The sequence below is a fragment of the Condylostylus longicornis genome, unplaced genomic scaffold (genome assembly GCF_029603195.1).
Source record: "Condylostylus longicornis isolate FDR11 unplaced genomic scaffold, ASM2960319v2 ptg000319l, whole genome shotgun sequence".
Classification (NCBI taxonomy): Eukaryota; Metazoa; Arthropoda; class Insecta; order Diptera; family Dolichopodidae; genus Condylostylus; species Condylostylus longicornis.
Genome location: NW_026578282.1, coordinates 84,585 through 105,271, shown reverse-complemented (window position 1 = coordinate 105,271; position 20,687 = coordinate 84,585). Strand labels below are relative to the sequence as shown.

General features: G+C 28.6%; 1 protein-coding gene across 1 annotated transcript in view; it reads right to left on the bottom strand.

Annotated features, from left to right (window-relative positions):
- The window catches only part of LOC129616896 (nose resistant to fluoxetine protein 6-like), a 108,490-nt gene that overhangs the window by 13,450 nt on the left and 74,353 nt on the right, over positions 1-20,687 (bottom strand). The window contains exon 4 of the mRNA XM_055532403.1: positions 17,281-17,489. Coding sequence (XP_055388378.1) covers positions 17,281-17,489 — 209 coding nt within the window. The remainder of the gene's footprint in view (positions 1-17,280; positions 17,490-20,687) is intronic.

The window sequence follows — 20,687 nt, the reverse complement described above, 5'->3', positions numbered from 1 at the left end:
ATTATTTCGATTTTCTGAACCAAAAATATGTGAAATCATTATATTTTCAAATATTATTCATTTCTCGATTTGTGTTTCTAATAATAACGTAAAACGTATTATTTATTTTTTGGTTTGTGTTTTTAATTATAAAAAATACAAAAGAAAAACGTGCTTTTCTTATACAAAAATTTTTTCAGAAAATCTTAAAATAGAAGTAGCTATATATAATAATATTACAAATTTTTATTTTTATAAAATTTTTAAACTGTACTAAAGCAATAAATTCGGCGGAAAATTGGAAACGGAATCTGGTTACACTTTAATCCAACAAGATCAAGTTCACATAATAGAAAGTTACGTTAAATCCTTCACATTGTAAATTTGGACGTCATTAACGATACAATAAGTCTGATAGAATCTAACAGTAACGCTACCTTTTTCTTATCAGAAAATGATCCAAGTTTTAAAATTTTAAAGGACAAAACTAGTAAAGTAAAGCATACTTTTAAGACATTGATTCCCCTTAGGTATAAGAGATCACTAATAAACATTGGTGGCTCATTTCTGAAATGGATTTTCGGCACAATGGACGAAGACGACAGACTTGAACTGGAACAACATTTAAAAACTCTGGACTTTAGCACTCATAATTATTAGGTTATGAGTGTTAAAGTCCAGATAATCAAAATAATCAAATAGAAATAAATAACAATATTCAAAATAATATTAAAACTTTGCAGGAAACTATTAATAAAAACCATTTAAATTTAAATAAAATTTTAAAGGATATCGCTGTAGGAAATCAAAACATAACTAAACAATTACAATACTTTCAAATATTAACTAATATTAACCTCTCAAATGAAGAACTCGAAAAAATTCAAGAAAACGTGATATTTGCTTAACACCAAATTATGAGTAGATCAATTTTAACTTCTGAAGAAATTGATTTCTACAATATAGATATTTTTAAAATTCAAGAAATTAAAATTTCATTGACCGTAACAAATACTAATAAACTAATTTTTGTCTACAATTACCAATTATGAGCGAAGAAAAAGCTATCAAGTATAAAATTGTTGCGGTACAGAACTTAAAATTTGAAGAAATAGAAGTTGTAAATTCAGATATCATATTATTCCTAAACGTAACATATTATCTAACGCAGGAAAGGCATAAAAATAAGTTAAAAGTAACATGAAATTGTATAACAAATTAGTTTGTAAAATCTTATGCAAATTGTTCAAAAACAATTGAAACAAAATTAAAAATAGTAGAAATAGACCAAGGAACAATTTTAATAAAAAATGCTGTAAATCATAAATTGTTAAATGATTGTAATAACGTAACATATTCGTTAAATAAAAATTATATAATTTCATTCAATAATTGTACCATTGAAATTGATAATGTAAAATTTGCAAATAGGAATAGAGAATTCAAACAAAATATTGTAATACCAAACTATTTTCATATGAAAAATTTGACAAATAGAATTAAATTAGAAACTTTAAATTTAGAACAAATAAAAATTAATAAAGAAATTAAGGAATTACATTACAAAAGAAAAATTAACGATCATTTTACTTATAAAAAATTTAATTCTTGTTTTAATTATAATAATAATTTTATGTTTCTTAATATGTTATCAAATTAAAATAAGTAAAGGAAAGAGATTCCAAATTAATACAAAAAAAATTGATACTGAAAAAATTGTACAGGAGTACAAAAATCTTAACGAGGGGGGAGTTATTTATCCAACTAACCAAACACTTGCAGAAATCATAGAGTCAAATTCAAAGATTTCTGTTGATTTTGAAAATTAATATTATTCTCATAAAAATTTTGTTGTCATAAAAAATTAAAATTCAAAATTTTAATTTTTGTTTTTTTTTTTATAATTTTTTTCTCATTTTACTCTAAAATTATATCACACAGTTTTGACCAAATAAGTAAAGTAATTGCTTTTTCATAATTTTCGTGAATCTCAAATTTCAATGATAAAAACTTAACAAATCTTATTTTTTTATAAATTTTCGTTTTTAAGTGCGAAAGACTAATTTCGACACTACTTAAAAACAACCAGATGATATTAGAACCGTTTTTGTTTTTTTTCTTTTTCTTATGAAATATTACTCTATTTGAAACTATCAGATTAGGAATTATTTTTTTAAAAGTAAATTTTTTAGTTTAAGACTAGCCATAAAAAAATAAAGACCTATTTTAAGAAATTAAAATAAAGAATATTTTTTTTGTTAAATTTCTTTCTTTTTTATTACATACTAGTGGCCCCTATAAAACACAGTCATATATGTAGATACACCTATTATAATTTAGTAAGTTTGGTCATCATTATTTTCGTCAAACTTTTCAAATAATATTCGGAAATAATAAATAATATTAAAAAATTTCTTTATAGACAATATTGTCGGTTACGACACCATCGATCGTTTCTCCTTGCAGGGTATTATTTTTAATTTGGATTTTTAAAGAGCTAGAATTCATAGCTCTCGAACAACCAGTATAAAGTTGGCCGTGAGAAAAACAGGGATCTTCGAGGTAAATTCCTACTTTTTCAAAGGTTTGGCCCTGAGATTTATTTATCGTCAAAGCATACGCAAGGTTCAATGGAAACTGATGTCTAACAAAATTAAACGGGAGAGCGGGGTCGTTTGCTGTATCTAAAGATATTCGTGGAATAAAATGAACCGATCCAGCAAACGATCCATTATTGATTTTACATTGTATGACATTTTGACGAATTCCTAAAACAATCAACCGTGTTCCATTACACAATCCATTTTTTACAGATAAATTTCTCAATAACATTACAGTGCAACCTAATTTAATATTTAATTTAAATGGGGGCAATCCAGGAGGATTTAAGCTATTCAAATATTCTACTGGAATATTTACTTGTAAATTATCATTTTCAGAGCCAACATTATTTTTCACGGAATCAATCGCATTGAAAGTTATTTTTTCAGAATTTTGTAAAAGAGCCAAAACATTTTCATTGATTAACCGTACATGTTCGTTTTTAGAGCAAAGAATTGCACGTTGAGAAATATTTTGTACATCAGTACATGTAAAACTTGCTCCAAAAATGTCTGTTACTATATTATTTGACAACAATGAATTCGGTACTTTAATAGAAAAGTTTGTTTTAGCAGATGATGGTTTAGTAGTAACACCATTGCCTACGTTTAAAAGCCATTGACTAAAGTCCGGATCAGTAATAGCTCGCATATTCCGCTCTAGTTTAAAGGTTTGAAAGTATTGCCATAAAATAGACTTTTTAATTGTACTTTCGATAACTGTATACCCCGAGAGCCTTTTCGTACAACGGGTAAAACTTGACGAAAATCGCCACCTAAAATAACAACTTTTACTCCAAAAGGAAGTTTGTTATCCATCAAATCTTGGAAAACCAAATCGACGATTTCAAGCGCTGTGCCAGGTGCCATGAGTGCCTCATCCCAGATAAGCAATTCTAAAGATTTTAAAATTTCTCTTTTAGATTGAGAAAGTCGAGGAAATTTAACTGTTGACAAATCTAAAGGTAAACTAAATGCTGAATGACACGTCATTCCTCCAGGTAATAAAATCGCTGCTATCCCTGTCCATGCTACAATTAATGTTTTCTTATGAATTAGATTAAATTTTTCAATCAATGCGCGATATAAATATGTTTTGCCACTACCGCCTGGACCATCGATATAAAAACATTTTTGAACATTTGTATTTTGGACGGATTTCATTATAGCATCTGCAGAGTTGATCACTATTAAGATTATTCTATAAAATATCAGTAGTATTATCAACAACTATATTATCTGGATTTTGATCATAATTTATATCTTCTAAAATAGATAATGGACATAAGTCACAAAAGTCAAAACCAATGTTTTCAGTTTGTTTTTTTATATCCAGAATACATAATATTATAGATTGGTCATTATTGTTTCCTTCATGAATAAAATCCTCTATCATATGTTTTTTGAATTCTTCAAACAGTTGTAAAGGATTAGTTGGATTACAATGACAAATAATGGTAACGAAAAGTAATCGTAAAGCTTTAGGCATCATATAGCTTACTGCATCATTCATACAGTTATGCCATTCCCCAGAATCATTAATTAAACCTCTAACTCGTGCTACTTCTTTGTATGAAGAATAGGTTTGTCCGTTAAATTTTTTTAACTCTTCAAAAGATGTAGCTTCTGAACCTTTGACTGAGAGTAATATTAATCGCAAATGATATAATTCGACATTTTTTGGTGAAACAGCAATAATTCTACCTATTGCTTTTTCCCCATGATGTGATTTTTCTGAGCGTCTAACCCACTTTTTGTCTTTAAATATATAGCGATTTGGAATATCTTGATATAAAAGTTCATGGGCGGTTTTATCTGAGCGATTTAAATCAAAATATGCTGTTAAAGTAGTGGATCTAACTGATTCTTGTCTCAAAACATTTTCAGCTCGATTTTCTTCAAAAAATATACTTTGGCCATCTTTCAAGTGAATTGATAGCATGACAACACTATGAGACTGACCATGAATGGGAATATCTAATAAATGCCAAACTGCTTCTTACGAACTTACATATCTACAATCTAAGTATTGTTTAATTTCGTCATATTCTACAACGTTTTGAACATTATTTGCGCTATCTACTTTAATACCAATTCTAGCAGAATCTTGTCCTTTAGTTATATATATATGAATATATTTTATTGCTTTGACTGTAGAACATATTTCAACATTGATATGAGCATTATATTTCATAGTCAAAAAAGGATTATATGGAACAACAAATCTATTATCGATTTTAATATTATTACGAACGAAATGCCTTTCATTAGAATTATTTCGACGTTTATAAATTGGATAACCATCATTAGATGCATCAGTTTCTGAACAAAAAGGTTTAGGAAAATTTTTTGTGCATGATTCATCTATCATACAAATCGAATTTGGATTCAGTTGACCACATGGTCCATGAATATTATGTATTAATACTTTAGTATATAGATCTGGATGTTGTTCTTGACTTGGTATTTCTGCACTAATAATGCTATTAACGTCATCCGAGGTTCTGATTTTATCTTGACTCGAAAGAGTAAATAAACAATGGGCATGTAGAAGACCCCGTTTTTGATGTTCAATTACATAAACATATGCTATTACTTCACCAAAAATTCTTTTTTTCACAATATCATCTAAAAACTCTTTCAATTTTAAATTAAATACTCGAATAACTAAATCTGGTCTATCAGAAGAATTTTGAAAGGACTTTAATTCAGACAATATTTCAGACCATTTGGGATTACACGTAAAGGTGATAAATAGGTCTGGCCTACCAAATTTTCTCACCATTGCCATGTTATCTTGATATAACTTAGACATAAAACGTGGACCACTTACAAAAGATGACGGTAAAATAAATAAATTGCCAATACGCGCATTATAATTGCGACTTAAATCATTAACATGATCTAACAAACCTTGATATGATTCCACACGTAGAGTTTTTTGATTATTGCGTATGAATGATATCTTATTCGCCTCATAACGGGCATATGCAAACACTAAATACTGTTGGAATAATTTACCGCCATAAAATAATGGATTAAATTGATTCGGTCGAATTGCAATTTTATTCGAATTAAATTCCAATACCGTTATTTTATTTCGAATATGTGTATTGGAATGTTCATTATATAACATGTTTGGGGTCCATCCAAAATTGCCATTGGGAAAAAAGAGTGGAAACACCATTGGATCAAGATGTTTAGATAGCATGTTAATTCGTTTTAACGAATTGGAATTATTTGGTTGAACTGAAAAATCAAGCTCAGCAGGTATATTTCCATCACGATCAGCTACAAAAACGATAGCAACATCATCTGTATTTCGAGGAGCATTGTATGTTCTTTGATCATCATAGGTATTTCGAATAAAAATTAATGATATTTTGTTCATAGGTAAATTAATTGCTCTTCTCTCAGATAATTCTTTATCATAAACTTCTCGAAGTTTTTTATAACAACTGGCATAAGGAGAGACTTCATTTATTGCTGTGCTAATGATAATCATATTTTCACGACGGCATTGGGCGTTAGCAGAATTTAACATTCGTGCTTCAAGAGAAATATCTGTATCATAAACATACAATTCAGCATAAGATGGTGGCTGAGACATTTCTCTAACACAATTTGGTTGTAATGATGTATCAATTTCAATATTTTCTGAAGTTCTATGATAAACTTCACCTGATATCTTATAGCAATAAGGTCCATTACCAGAAATTTGTTCAATTTTGGCTCCCATCGATGCAAATGCATTTGCATTATTATACTATCTAATAAACTCCCTAAAATTTTTAGACAATTCATCATTTCCAATAAATAAATTTTTCAATGAATCAGGAAAAGATATATTTTGAGCCGAAATATGTGATACTTTATTATTATGGCAACACATACTTTTGCGCTCATTTTTGAAATGAACAGCTTTGCAATAAACGCATTCATTATTTAAAGGTCCAAGATTATGAGTGCCCGGATTAATAAAATTTTCTGATCCAATAATGCCAGATTTAAAATGAGATCTAACAGCAACACGACGGCGTTGTTGTTTATGTTGTATAATGCATCCACGATTGTGTGAATAATGTGCTTGCTGCTGTTCCCTTATATTTTGACGATTTTGTGAATAATGTGTTTGCTGCTGTTCCCTTATATTTTCATGATTTCGTGAATAATGTGCTTGCTGCTGTTCCCTTATATTTTCACGATTTTGTGAATAATGTGCATGCCGTTGCTCTCTAATAATATCACGATTTTGTAAATAGCGGACCCACTTCTGCTCTCTGATTCATTCACGATTATTTTCATAGTATGTAGCATTAATATTTCTTTTATTATTCTTATTATTGTTATTATTATTATGAATATTATTAATATTTCTTCTATTGGCCATCTCAACAACAAAATATTTTAAAATATTTAATTATTTAGAAATTTTTAAAAAAACATTTTCAAGATTTTTTAAAAAATTTGTAATTTTCATATTGAAAATATCAAAGCAGGCCTGACAAATTTTTATAAAATTTATAAGTTTTCATAAAATTTTATAATTTTTATTTTATGAGTAAAAATCAAAGCAGACTGAGCAAAGCATATTTTTGTTGTTGTTTATAATGTCTGACGAAAATGATGATGAAACTTACTAAAATATAATATATGTAGATTATTATTGAAATTAAAAGTTAAATAAAATAAATATTGTGTTTTATTAAAATTACTACGGAAAATAATAATATCAATAATAAACATAAAATAAACAATACTGATTAACGAACAAAATTAAACTTGCACACACAAACCGACAGAATGAAATCTCTCCAGGAATAGTTTGTTTACGCTTCCCTATCGTGAAGAAGTGCGTTTCCATTGGAAACTCGACATGCGAAATTTGTGTCCATCACATAACCTCAAAGCATGAAAGTTCAATAAACTTGTACCAAATTAAATTAAATTAAAGATCTGCAAGTGCACAGAATTATTTGCTTTTAATGAAAAACATAAAGGTATTATATCAGTGTGTTGACTCGACTCATCAAACTAATCACAATCTCAACTTTGCGTGTGTGATTTGTTGTGTCGCATGCGTTTTAAATTTTAAAATATTATAAAGATTGATTAATACTTGTTCCATTGGATTGCAAAAATATTTCGTAACTTCTCTCCTTCAGAGTTTACACGGTTATTGCCCCTCAAAGTTTATAAGATTTAATAATCGGTTTTGTCTTTCCCGGCACCATTACAAAAGCAAAAACGTAATAAGATCGTTATAAAATAAATCCAAAGTGCCTTATCCTTTATCTAAATTAATAAACACAAATCTAAGTTTTGTTTTAAGTTTAAAAAGCATAATCTAACACAATCTAACTTTTGTATTAGAAGAAATTTTCAGAAAATAATTTTCTAAGATTTATTCTAAATTAATCGAATTAATTTAAAATAAATTTTAGACAAAAATTTCTAAATTCCATTTCAATCTAATTTATATATTTCTACATTAGTTAGAATTATTTTAATTTTAATGTTAGAATTATTTTCATTACCTGTTATTGTTAATGGCAAAAGAGAAAAATGAAATTTTCCAGACCATAACTCAAGTACATTTTGTAATTTGACGTTTATAATGCTGAGAAATAATATTTTAAGAATTAGTCATGCATATTACATGAGAATATTCTTATTCCCCGTATCAAACTCAAAGTCGATTTATGTATCTAGTAATAACGAAAAAACTAATTGGACTGAAATCTCTAAATGCTCAAAGGAGTGCGCTATATGCTGAAATAATACAGTAAAAAGCAGATTACTAAAACCACGAATTTTGTTAAAAGTCTAGAAAATTTATAAGTCCTTGCGAGACTTCCCACAGAACTTCAAAAAAAAGTTCACCATATATTCAAATCATGGTATGTTATTATAAAACATACCATGATTAGATTATATTACTAGTTATAGCATTTCCTCTTTACAGAAATTTTCACAAAGTTGTTTTATTTCTCATGGTATATGCCAAACAGCTTTCAAAGTAATGACAATACTATTTGAAAGATTCTTAAGAAAACTTCACTAATATTTTTTATTGAATATAATAAATTTTTTTTGAAAGTGACTTGAAATCGCTTACACGAAACATCATTTCGTACAAAATTTTTTTGTAACTTTTGTAGGGGTTAGCTTTTCATTGTCTAGCAATATTTACAATAATCAAATATATTATTGGATAATTCCTTGAAATATGCCAAATATCCTTATAAGGGTTAACTACACTTCGTGAAGGGGATACTAACTTTGGTACGGAGTTTGTAACTACTTGAAGGAGTCATCTGTATAGACATATGTATACATATATAAATAAATAAATAAATAAATAAATAGGTTCACAAATAAAAAAAAAAAAAAAAAAAAAAAATATATATTCTTGCTCACCGTAAAATTCTGCGAATAATGCAATCGACACGAAATTTTCACGAAAAAATCTACACGAAGTTTTGGTTGAATTGACGGGTTCGGGTATCTGCCATATACTCGTAAGTTCAAAAGCTAATTTTATATATTTGAAAAAATAACTTGTTTTAGTAAATTTTGGTATTGACAAAACAAAAATAATAGTATTTTCTTTAAAAAGAACACAATTTTTAATAAAAGGTAACATTTCAAATGTAATGTATTGATCTTTAATTCGTTCTTGTGTTATGATATTTGTTGATAAAATTTCCAATTTGTAGGAATAATTTCTTTATTATCAGAAATTTGTTTAGTGAATAAACTTGAATTTTCGTTTATATCTTCATTAATTTTATTTACGATCTATCAATTTCATTGTAAATTCGATTTTAAACTGATCTGAAATTTATTTATTTGTAGAAGCTTGATCATTTAAATTATTTTTAATTAGAGCGTTATTCTTTTCAATAAGATAAAAGTGTTTTTGATTTTCTTTTCAATCATTATTATCCATATAAAACGTAAACCATTCCCGCCCATACTTAATAAACCTTTTTTTGCAACATGATGTGGTATGATGATATTGAAATCTTCCTTTAATTGCTTTTAATTATGAAGTAGAAAATTAGATATAAAGGTTTGTTCATGCAACTGGATGATGTTAAATTCTATTTTGTTAATACTTTCTTCATGAGGAAAGGTTTATTGCATTATTCGTTTATAAATATGGATTATTTTTACTTCAGATTTTTCGAAAAGAAGATAACCATTACCCATTAGTATAGAATTCAATTTCCGACAATGTCAAGGTAAAAAGCGGTAAGGACAAGTAAAAGTTTTAAGGTACTTAAAAGAAAAATATATCAAATAAATAATGTTCGTAATAATAATTAATATTAACTTTTAAATTTCAGTTTTCTTTTAAATTCATTAACATAGCGTGGTAAAGATTCTTTATTCACTTTAAAATGATTTTCACTAATCAAAAATCTTGCACTAATTGCTCAGATTTTCCAAGCCTTCCTTCAACTCCTCGTCTCGGTGTTCGAACCTATTTTTTTCAAGATTCCCAGTGACCAGCACAGCAAATAGCCTTAAGTTGTTATTAATTAGTAAATTCAAGCGCGATAATGTAACCTCAGCTGATATCTTCCAAAATTACAGTACCTTCTCCCATAGCTGATGACATAATTGATCTTAAGTTTTGGCATTTGGGTGCGGTGATTCAGTATGTTAGGGATTATGACTCAATTGGGAGTGGTGTTGTCTACGAGAAAGCTAATGCTTCAATGCACTCTAAACTTAAGTCCATACTTGCTAACCCACTTAATAATAATAGAAACAGGTTCGTTTCCAAAATGCTAACAATTTTGAAAACTCCCCCAGCACTGATTCCCATCGCATAGGCAAGCATACTAGACAGGTTCTTTCCCGCAACAATGAACTTGCAGCGAACAATAACAGTAATAAAAAAGGTAAAACAAAAAATTTTAACAATAATAGTAATAATAGTAATAATAAAAGTAACAATAATAATAATTATTAAAAAAAAAATAAAGATAATAAGAATTATACGAGTAGTAACAGTACTAATACTTATTGTAACAATAAAATTAACTTTAATCAAAAAAAATAACTATTATTATAATAATAGCGATTATAATTATAACAATAGTAATAATGATAATAATAATAATAACAATAATAATAATAATAATGATAGTAATACTGACATAAATCTCGGTAGCAATAATAATAATAACGCTGAAGTTAATGAAAGAGACCATATAGCGACAATATTAATAATACAGCTAACACCCAATTTTCTATATCTATATTCAAAATTCACAACCTACCCAAAGCTCGCTTATTGCAAACACATTCGCCTACTAACTTTGTAGATCCGCTAACTCCTCCGATCGTTCGTATGAGAAAAAGCTCCGTTGAAAATGGCGATAGTACTTATGTACTATCTCGCTTCAGAGATCGGACTGTATATGAGAATGTTAAATTGTACTTGGCATAACTTCACAACTCGGCGGAGAAAGTCCACCACGATGGTAAAACTAGACTAGGTGTTAAGGTTTTTATTGAAAAAGAGGGCTTTTCCTCTGACAATACTATTTTATATAACTTATTCAAAAAATTTCATGACACTTTAGATATATCTGCCGCCAGTATTGATAAAGATTTACAAACATTTACATATGAAAAGCAAATGGATTAATTATCTGCAGAGGATGAGAGAAGCAACAAAAAGTTTTTTTTTCCGACGACCTCAGCGCAATCGTCTAGATGGTTGAAGTAGTTTGTGTTAGAACAATAATTTGGTCCAATTAACTGGTTTCGGAAAAAGTATGACAAGGGCTGTGAAACAGTTTTCTTTGTACTATCAAAATGTTCGTGGACTAAGGACTAAAACTAACACCGTACTGTTTAACTCTTATCTTCTTAATTTATGTTCTAACGAAAACTTAGTTGTCCACCTCCATCAATAATCTTGAATTATTCAGTTCTTCATTTTCTGTTTTTAGAAAGGACCGACATGGACTTGTCTTGGAGAGACACACATCAAAGGGAGACTAACGCTTTTCTTAGTCAATTTATATATACCGTCTAACTCAAGTAACAAGTTATACGCAAAATTTTCTTCGGCAATTGATTATGTATGCAATTCTCTTAACCCGAAGGATGAGGATTTTGTTTTCGGAGATTTTAATCTCGCCAAAATTAAGTGGATGACTCATGATGAGGAACCATTTTTGATTTCAATTAATTGTTCTAGTGAGTTGGAGTTGTCTTTTATAGATAACTTTTATCTAAATAATTTGCAACAAATATCCTCAATAACAAACCACCAATCGAAGCAACTGGATCTTGTCTTTACCTCCAATTGGTATAATTGTTTTATTATAACCTATAACTTCCTGGATCCGTTGGTTAACGTTGACATCTATTATCCTCCGAGATCTTTCTTTTATTGCATTGACGACCAACCATCTATTGACGAGCCCCTTTTGTATCGTTTTGATTTTAAAAGCATTGCTAAATGATTTTCTCATTGCTAAATGATTTCTTTTCTACTTACGACTTCTATTCAGTATTTAACTTTACTGATATTGAGCCTATGACGGGTAAGTTTTATGAAATCATTTTTGCTGCATATGAATTTTTTATTCCAGTGTTGAAAACTTAAGATACTGGCCTTGGCACTCCATGGTTTTCACAAGAGTACTTCGCATTAAAAAGAATAAGCAAATATCTCTGCACTAAAGGTGACATGGAATATAATAATTTCCGATTGTCGTATGATTAATTTAAATTAGCAGCAAAAGAATGTTACGACTACTATTTTTATAAAACTTCGGATAACTTAATATGTAATCCCAAAGTTTTTTGGCAGTTCATAAACCATAAGAGGAAAAAGGATAGTTATTCAACCTTCTTGAAGTTTACAAACTTTCTCGTAACTTTTTACCGAATTTTACTCTTTTTCATCTTTTCAATTAGATGTTAGCGACTTTCGGCACGTTGATGACTATCCTAAAACTACCTTTACAAATTTGGTCACTCTTGGACCAGATGGAGTTCCTGAGATTATTTTAGGTGCTGCTCTTCTCTGGCGCCCATCTTAACCGTAATTTTGAATAAGTCTTATTCTTCGGGAATTATTCCTTCCGTGTGGAAGGAAGCTTTCATTAGGCCAATCCATAAAAAAAACAATAAGAATGACGTGTCAAACTACCGCCCTATAGCTAAACTGTCAAAAATTCCTTAGGTTTTTGAGTTGATCATATATGACAACATTTATTTCCATTGTATGACATACATTAGTGGGCGTCAGCATGGCTTCTTGAAAAAGAAAGTCACGGTGACTAACCTAGTGGAAGCCATGACAGTTTTCTCAAATAATATGGAAAATACTTTGACAAGCAAAGCCTTTGACATGGTACCACGTTACGTTATTATTTTAAAATTAAAACTCTTAGAATTCCCTGACAGCTTCTTAGCCATATCTAAAGTCATATCTCTCTGGTAGAACTTACAGAGTCCTCTTTGGTTCAGCAATTCCTTCGCCTCTTTCGTCTAATTCTGGTGTACCCCAGGGTAGTCACTTAGGTGCACTGCTGTTCATAATTTCAATTAATGACGTTGTTTCCATGTTAATGAATGACATGAAAATTTTCGAAAAAATAAGCTGTGCAAATGATGCGATGTATTTTCAGAATGATTTGAACCGCTTCAACGGGTGGTATTCAAGTAATAACCTAAAAATCTTAAAAAAGACGGCCACTTCTTACAAGCTATACTGTGAATGACCAAGCACTTAGTCGAGTTGAGTCAATAATAAAGCTGGGTGTTTACTTCGACAGCAAGTTATCATATATAAACCACTACAATTATATCACATGCAAATAAAGCTCGATGTTAGGATTCATTAAACGCTAGTCAAAGGAGTTTAATGATCCTTATTTCCTAAAATCGCTCTACGCATACCTGATCCTTCCTCATCTTGAACATGCTTCGCAAGTATGGTCACTCTATTACTTTATACATATTAATAAGATTGAGTCTATTCAAAAAAGTTTTTTGAGGTTCGCACTGCGCCTTCTTCCTTGGGAAGACCCCATCATTCTTCCACCTTATGAACACAGGCTCAAATTAATTGACCTACCCACACTGGGCAAAAGACCTGATGTTTCGGATATGTTATTCATTTTTCAGCTAGTATTATAGTTAAGTATAACCCTTTTCTTTATTTTAACAAATTCTTGTTTTAGTTTTTCATAGTTTATATTCATATTTAATGGAGTATTAATACTAATAAGTTTTATTTTGTATAATTTTTAAATCTAATTTTTAAGTCAAAAATTTGTTCTGTCTAAAAAATATTTATCTGTACATGCATTCCTTAATTTAAGTTATGTGAAATGTTTGAGCTAAACATAAATAAATAAATAAATAAATAAAAATTTCAAACTAAAATGGGTAATATCTACCTTTTTGTGATAGGGTTGTAATTTGGCTGCTCTATTAAGCTTTAGTACTATTTACCTAAAGGTTTTTGCTTTTCCCTTTTAGGATTAAATTTATTTATTGAAATTAATTTTACTCTAATTAATATATTATGAATGGTCTGGTATTGATCTGGGGTAATTGTTTCATTAAGGACATCGATAGATCTTCGTACACTCGACGAGGGAATAGCCCCATTATATTTTATTATTGGAGCCTCGTTCATTCCGAAGATTCAATGTGTTATGAAATCTTTCAATATCTGCGTTGGGTGTTTATTATAATTTTATTATTGGGTGTTACAAAGTAAATGTATATACCTTCATTTTTCAGAAAATTTTGAAAATTTAGACTCATGAGACCCTCTCCTTAATCCGTTATGATTTTGGTTGGTAAAATAAAAAATTTTAACAATAATAGTAATAATAATAATAATAAAAGTAACAATAATAATAATTATGAAAAAAAAATAAAGATAATAAGAATTATACGAGTAGTAACAGTACTAATACTTATTGTAACAATAAAATTAACTTTAATCAAAAAAATAACTATTATTATAATAAGAGCGATTGTAATTATAACAATAGTAATAATGATAATAATAATAATTAATAATAATAATAATAATAATAATAATAATAATAATAATAATAATAATAATAATAATAATAATAATAATAATTACAACAGTAATAATAAAAATAATAATGATAATAATAATAATAATAATAATAATAATAATAATAATAATAATAATAATAATAATAATAATAATAATAATAATGATAACAGCGATAATAGTAATAATAATAACAATATCTATAACATTGAAAATAATAATGATAACAATAATAATAATAATAGTGATAGTAATACTGACATAAATCTCGATAGCAATAATAATAATAACGCTGAAATTAATGAAAGAGACCATATAGCGACAATATTAATAATACAGCTAGCACCCAATTTTCTATATCTATTTTCAAAATTCACAACCTACCCAAAGCTCGCTTATCTTAATTTTTCACATAAAAGCAGAAAAGCAGTGCTTCATGGAGGACTTGAAAAGCATCTTCTAGCGAGGCTGGGTTGCGAGTAAAAATTATTAAACGCATTGTGTCAGGTAATTTTCCCTTAAATGTTCGCAACCGAGTTTAAATATTGGCTCGGACAATTGCCTGCGCATCTTTTATTTTATTTCTTAATTTACTTGTAATTTTTTTATCTCATTGCAGAGCCAAATATACACATTTCCAGGTATGTTAGCTATAAGCTTGCTAACTTCCTTAAAATTGAAAGCCAGTATTCAAAATGCATTTTCATAATCTCCTGTAACGGTTTCACTAAATAAGGTAAAAACATTGCGGTCGGCTATGTGCTGACCACGTTAGATTTGTTTTTTAATTTTTATTTTCATTTTTTAATTTTTAATTCTTGTTAAAATTTAATATATTATTTTTTTTTTAAGTTTTTAAAAAAATTCATTTGTTCTTTTTGTTTTATTTTCCTTTTTTCCGTTAGTCACCATATATTGTATTTTCAATTATCATAAATAATGCTCATACGTTTAGTATAAGCTTATGACTGATTTATTAATAGAATAAAATACATGCTTAGCCTAACCCTGAAATTAACTAACATATTCAGTACAGTTATGTTATTTTACGAAGAATAATAATGAGATATTACAATTAAAAGAAACAGGGAAATTAAATTTGAAGAATAAATAAAAAAATTGGGACTTCATTCCTTTTGAAATCACAATGCACAACGGGTTATAAATAGCGCCTGTTTTGAAAATAGTATATAACCAATACTGCCATAATATAAACTAATCGTGTGTGCTTTCCATTACAAGAAGTGCTGCTGGATTGCCATTGTGTATACAATAAGATGGATTACGTGATGGCAACAAATTGTGCACATCGAGTTTTCTGTGGGAACGCACTTCTTGGTAACCTGTCGGTCTGTCTGTCTGGGTTGCACGTCTGTTTCTCAAGTTCAATTCAGTGTTTCTCTAGTTCACAAGAACCAATTTTGATGAAATTTTATAAGCAAGTTTATTTCAACTATTTTAGGCCTGTTTTACATTTTTGATCACTATGAAGATATTATTATATATCCAACAGATTTACTTGAAATTTCATATATAGGATTAGGAAGAAATCAGGCTTCAGCAACTGGGCGTTTACTACGGGCCAAATATACATTTTTGCGTAATCAAACGATTTCATTAAGATTTAATATTTAAATTCTTCGTATTAAAACAATGAAAAAAAAAATTTCTTGAAAGATCAGGGCTCGGAAACTGATCTGAGGGTCGATTTTACTTTTTTTACCATATCTACGAAACGAATTGATGAAATTTCTTGAAATTTCATATTTTAGTTCTGGTTGTTATCAAAACTAACTGGCGAGCATTTCAGGGAATTCGGCAAAACTCTACTACAAATTTTCCTTTTTCTATTTATGTTAACTATAAGCTTATTAATGCCCTAAAAATACGAAAGAAGTACTTAACGGGCATTTTTATAATATTCTGTACCACTTTCACTTAACTATACCACAAACATTACGGTCGGCAATGTGCTGACCACATCAGATTTTTTTGTAGATACTTTATATTCCTATTATCAATAGGCCGTCTATATGCTTTGAGATCTTGTGTTACTTCTCTTGGAAAATTCTAATATTTTTGCGGTACTTATAGTATATAGTTCTTGACAAGTAGTTGACAAGCCCTCTTGGTCATTAAAAACTACACCAACACCTTATTTTTGTCATAAGAAACATCATCTGTTGGTTAGTTTGCTATTTTAACAATTGGTGGATTAAAAGAATCTAAAAAGTTTTGTTAATGTTTTTGTTTTCATTTTTTATTTTTTAACTTTAACCCAATTAGTATATTTCATTGCTTTTGTGCTCTCTTTATTTGTATCATTAGTGTTAGTACAGCTATTATTAATATTACTATTATCCAATATTTTATTATCCAATATTTTATTATTCTTTACAGTGTTACAAACTAAATTAAATTTATTCCCAGTATTATTAAGTGCTTTGCAGGTGCTATTTTTCTTTATTTCTGTTTTACTATCACTCTCCTTAGCTCTCATATTGTTCTTTTTAAATAAAAATTCAGTAAATTAAAAATATCCTATTGTTTATATTTTATGTATATGTATATATACAAAATTTTACGTGCAGTATAAAAGAAATAATTAAAAAAATAATTACTTACGTCACAAATACAAACGAAAAATTCCAATCTGCAGGATCGTTGTTGTGGCACATTGATTTCTGAATTCTAACATCAAAATCAAAATTCATTGACTTTGTAAAATTTTTCAAATAGGTAGATAAAGAATATTTGATATCCTCAGGTGAACAACTTGCTGGTACGCAAATACCCCAATTAATCAGAGAAAATCTTGGTATTCTATGACCCACCTGTAAAATAATATAACATAGGTTTTTTGTGTTGGACTAAAAAAATGTTTGAAAATTAAATGTGTATTAAGTCAAAAACGTTTAAAATACTTGAATAGCGAAGTGAGTTCAAAACAAGTAAAAACGTTTCAGTCGGTATAAGCAAATTGAATTATACTCTCCCCTTCTCATTGTTTATAGCAATTACTCGAGCCTGTGGAACTATTCTATAAAATCTTCACGGATTTGTCCGGCCATAACTGGACTTCATTATTTTTCCAAATATTTGCAATTAACTTTTAGAGTTGTACGGCAAGTAACCGAACCTGTTAAGCAAATCCACTTAAATTTCACAAATATATCTGATCTATAATTTGACACACAACTGCCAAGTTTCTTCTGGACTTGTATGGGAGCTACTCGAACCTGTCAAGCAATTAGAGAAAATTTTCGGGAATATATCTGACCCATAATTGGACACACGATTGCCAAGTTTCATTTATCTATGATTAATTAGAAAAATTCTATTTTCAATCTATCCTTCATCAAGAATTACATAATCCACCTCATAGGAACTCAGCGTATCTAATAATATCTTAATACAAAATTTAAATTTTTTTATTTTACATGTTGAATTTTTCTAATAATTGAAAGTGGATAAGACGAGGAATTTAAAACTGTCTTTATGTAGAAAACAACATTAAGAAACTGTCCTACCGACGCGGTATTGTTCTTAATTTATATTTACTTATACAATTCTATGGTGAGCGTTCAAACTCTTTTTTTTCAACTCAAAGAATATTATTTGATGAATAGTAAATAAAACATGTAATCTGTCTTTTGTAAAAATACTACAATTAACTTCCCTTATTGATAAAATTAATAAAATTAAATCAATTCAATAATTGATAAAATTACTGTATATAAAATCCCAACTAAGTTGCGCAATCAGAGTAGTTTATTATGCATAAATACTGTTACAAATATGTAATGCGTTCCTACTATTTCAACTGTGATTTGTACTCATTTAAATACTTTCACATGACATGTGCGGAAATAATTATGTTAGAACCAAAGTAACATATTTTTGTTAAAAATTATTGTCTGCTTCTTTTAACCGACCGCATCGCACACAATAAGGGTTTGTGTAGATCAGCATCTCAAGTTTGCCTTTTTTTAAGAAAATAATCAGCAGATTTTCCTTTAACTTTATACAAAAGCTTTTACAAAAGTTAGCTGGATTGAAAATGATAGTATAGTAGTTTGATTAAATTAGTAGCAATGACTGATACTTAAAGGACGATTAATCCCCATTTTCATAACTAATGTAGATTATAACCAATGTAGGTGTTGGTTAGAAAGTCCTTACTCTGAGGTTTCCAAATTATATTTGTTAGCGAACCTGTCTTACACAATCCCGGAGTTATACTCTAAATTTCAAACAGTAAAAAAATCAGTCTAAATTGATTTTAGCCCACTGTAACTTCGAACTTGTTGACGAAGGCCTATACATTGGCATATAGCAGTACACTTTGTTACGAGATACCCTGTATTTTGAAATACATTTTCAATATTTTAGGTTATTTTTCAAATAGTTTAAAATAATTAATTTAAAATTAAATCATTTCATTTAATTGAAAAGAAAATTTTAAATTTAAATTTGAAAAGTTTAACTATCAAGCCATACAATTATAACGTTAAAGTGAGTAATTGTAATTAATTTAAAACGAAATTTTTATTTTACACTATGGAAAATTTTCATTTTTAGCACTTTTTCAAAAATTTTTTGAAAAAAAGTGCTTATTAGTTTCACTCTGTCCGTTCGTCCGTCCGTCCGTCCATCCGTCCTTCCGTCCCTCCGACTGGCCGTGTGTCTGTTTACAAAACTTCTACACCCTTGAAGACAGCTGAAATTTAATACGTACATAAATCTTAACTTGAAACTTATTTCCGTAAAACAAAATTTTCACCTATCTCCCTCCCTCTAGAAGTTATACCCCTCCAAAACCCTAAAAATGGTCTCTTTTAAATATTTGTTGCAATGAAACCATCAGCATTTTTGAAATTTGGCAAACGCAAAAAGGTAGCGGCTTGCTTCCCCTAGCGCGGTATACTATAGTTAAACTTTAGAAAAACAAAATGGCCGGTCAAATTTTCCGTTATCTAAAGTCCGTTTTTTCCAAATTTTTAATGTCGTTTTTCTTCTAGACCCCAGCCTGTAGAAGCTTGAAATTTTAGGGGTTTTTAAACATTAGTAAAAAGTTTATTTCGTTAGAAGAAAAATTTTTTCCATCTCCACCCCCTCTCAATTTATCGTCTCTTGAAATTTGTAAAATTTGAATTTTTGACGTTTTATATTTCCAAAACCGCAAGCTTTTTCAAATTTCTATAAACGCAAAAAGCTAACGGTAAATTCCATGACATTAAAAAAAATAATTATTTTTCTTAACTCTCTCAATTAAACCTTAAAATCGAGCATTATGTTAACCCCTCTTTATATTAATTTTTGCTTTATTTTAAAGACTGCATAAATCGTTCATCCTAAATATATGCAATCCTAAAAGTAGTTTTGTATATGAATGAAAATAATTTTAGTAGTGTGATAGGAATAAACTGTATTTAAAATCAGTATTTTCACTAATTGTTGAATGGAAAAGTGCTACAATACAAACCATTGGTTTGATTATTTTTGGATTGGTTTGATTATTTGGATTTTTTAAATATATAATCTGTTGACGATAATTTATTTGTAAAATTCAATTTGTTTTGTGGTCGAATTGATTATTTAAAATTGTATAAATATCGGAAATGGAAGTTTAAAATCAATAAATAAATCAATATCATAAACATTTAATTGAACGAATTGTTATTAAAGATAAATAACATTGTATGAATTTTAGTTTGTAAGCTGACATCTGTAAGGGTTATGGCCAGTAAATGAAATAAATAAATAAATATTCACGGACCAATTCGGAAACAATTAAAAACATAAAACAATTTATGTTTATTTAAAATTCCTAAGAATACTAACTACTTTTTATGCACTTCGTGAAGGGTATATTCACTTTGGTATGGAGACATGGAGCTTGTAACCACTTGAAGGAGTCGTCTTCGGTATGGACATATATATATATATATTCTTGCTCAGCGTAAAATTCTGCGCTGATTTAGACATGTCCGTCCGTCCGTCCGATCGCACGATAGCTCAAAAACGAATAA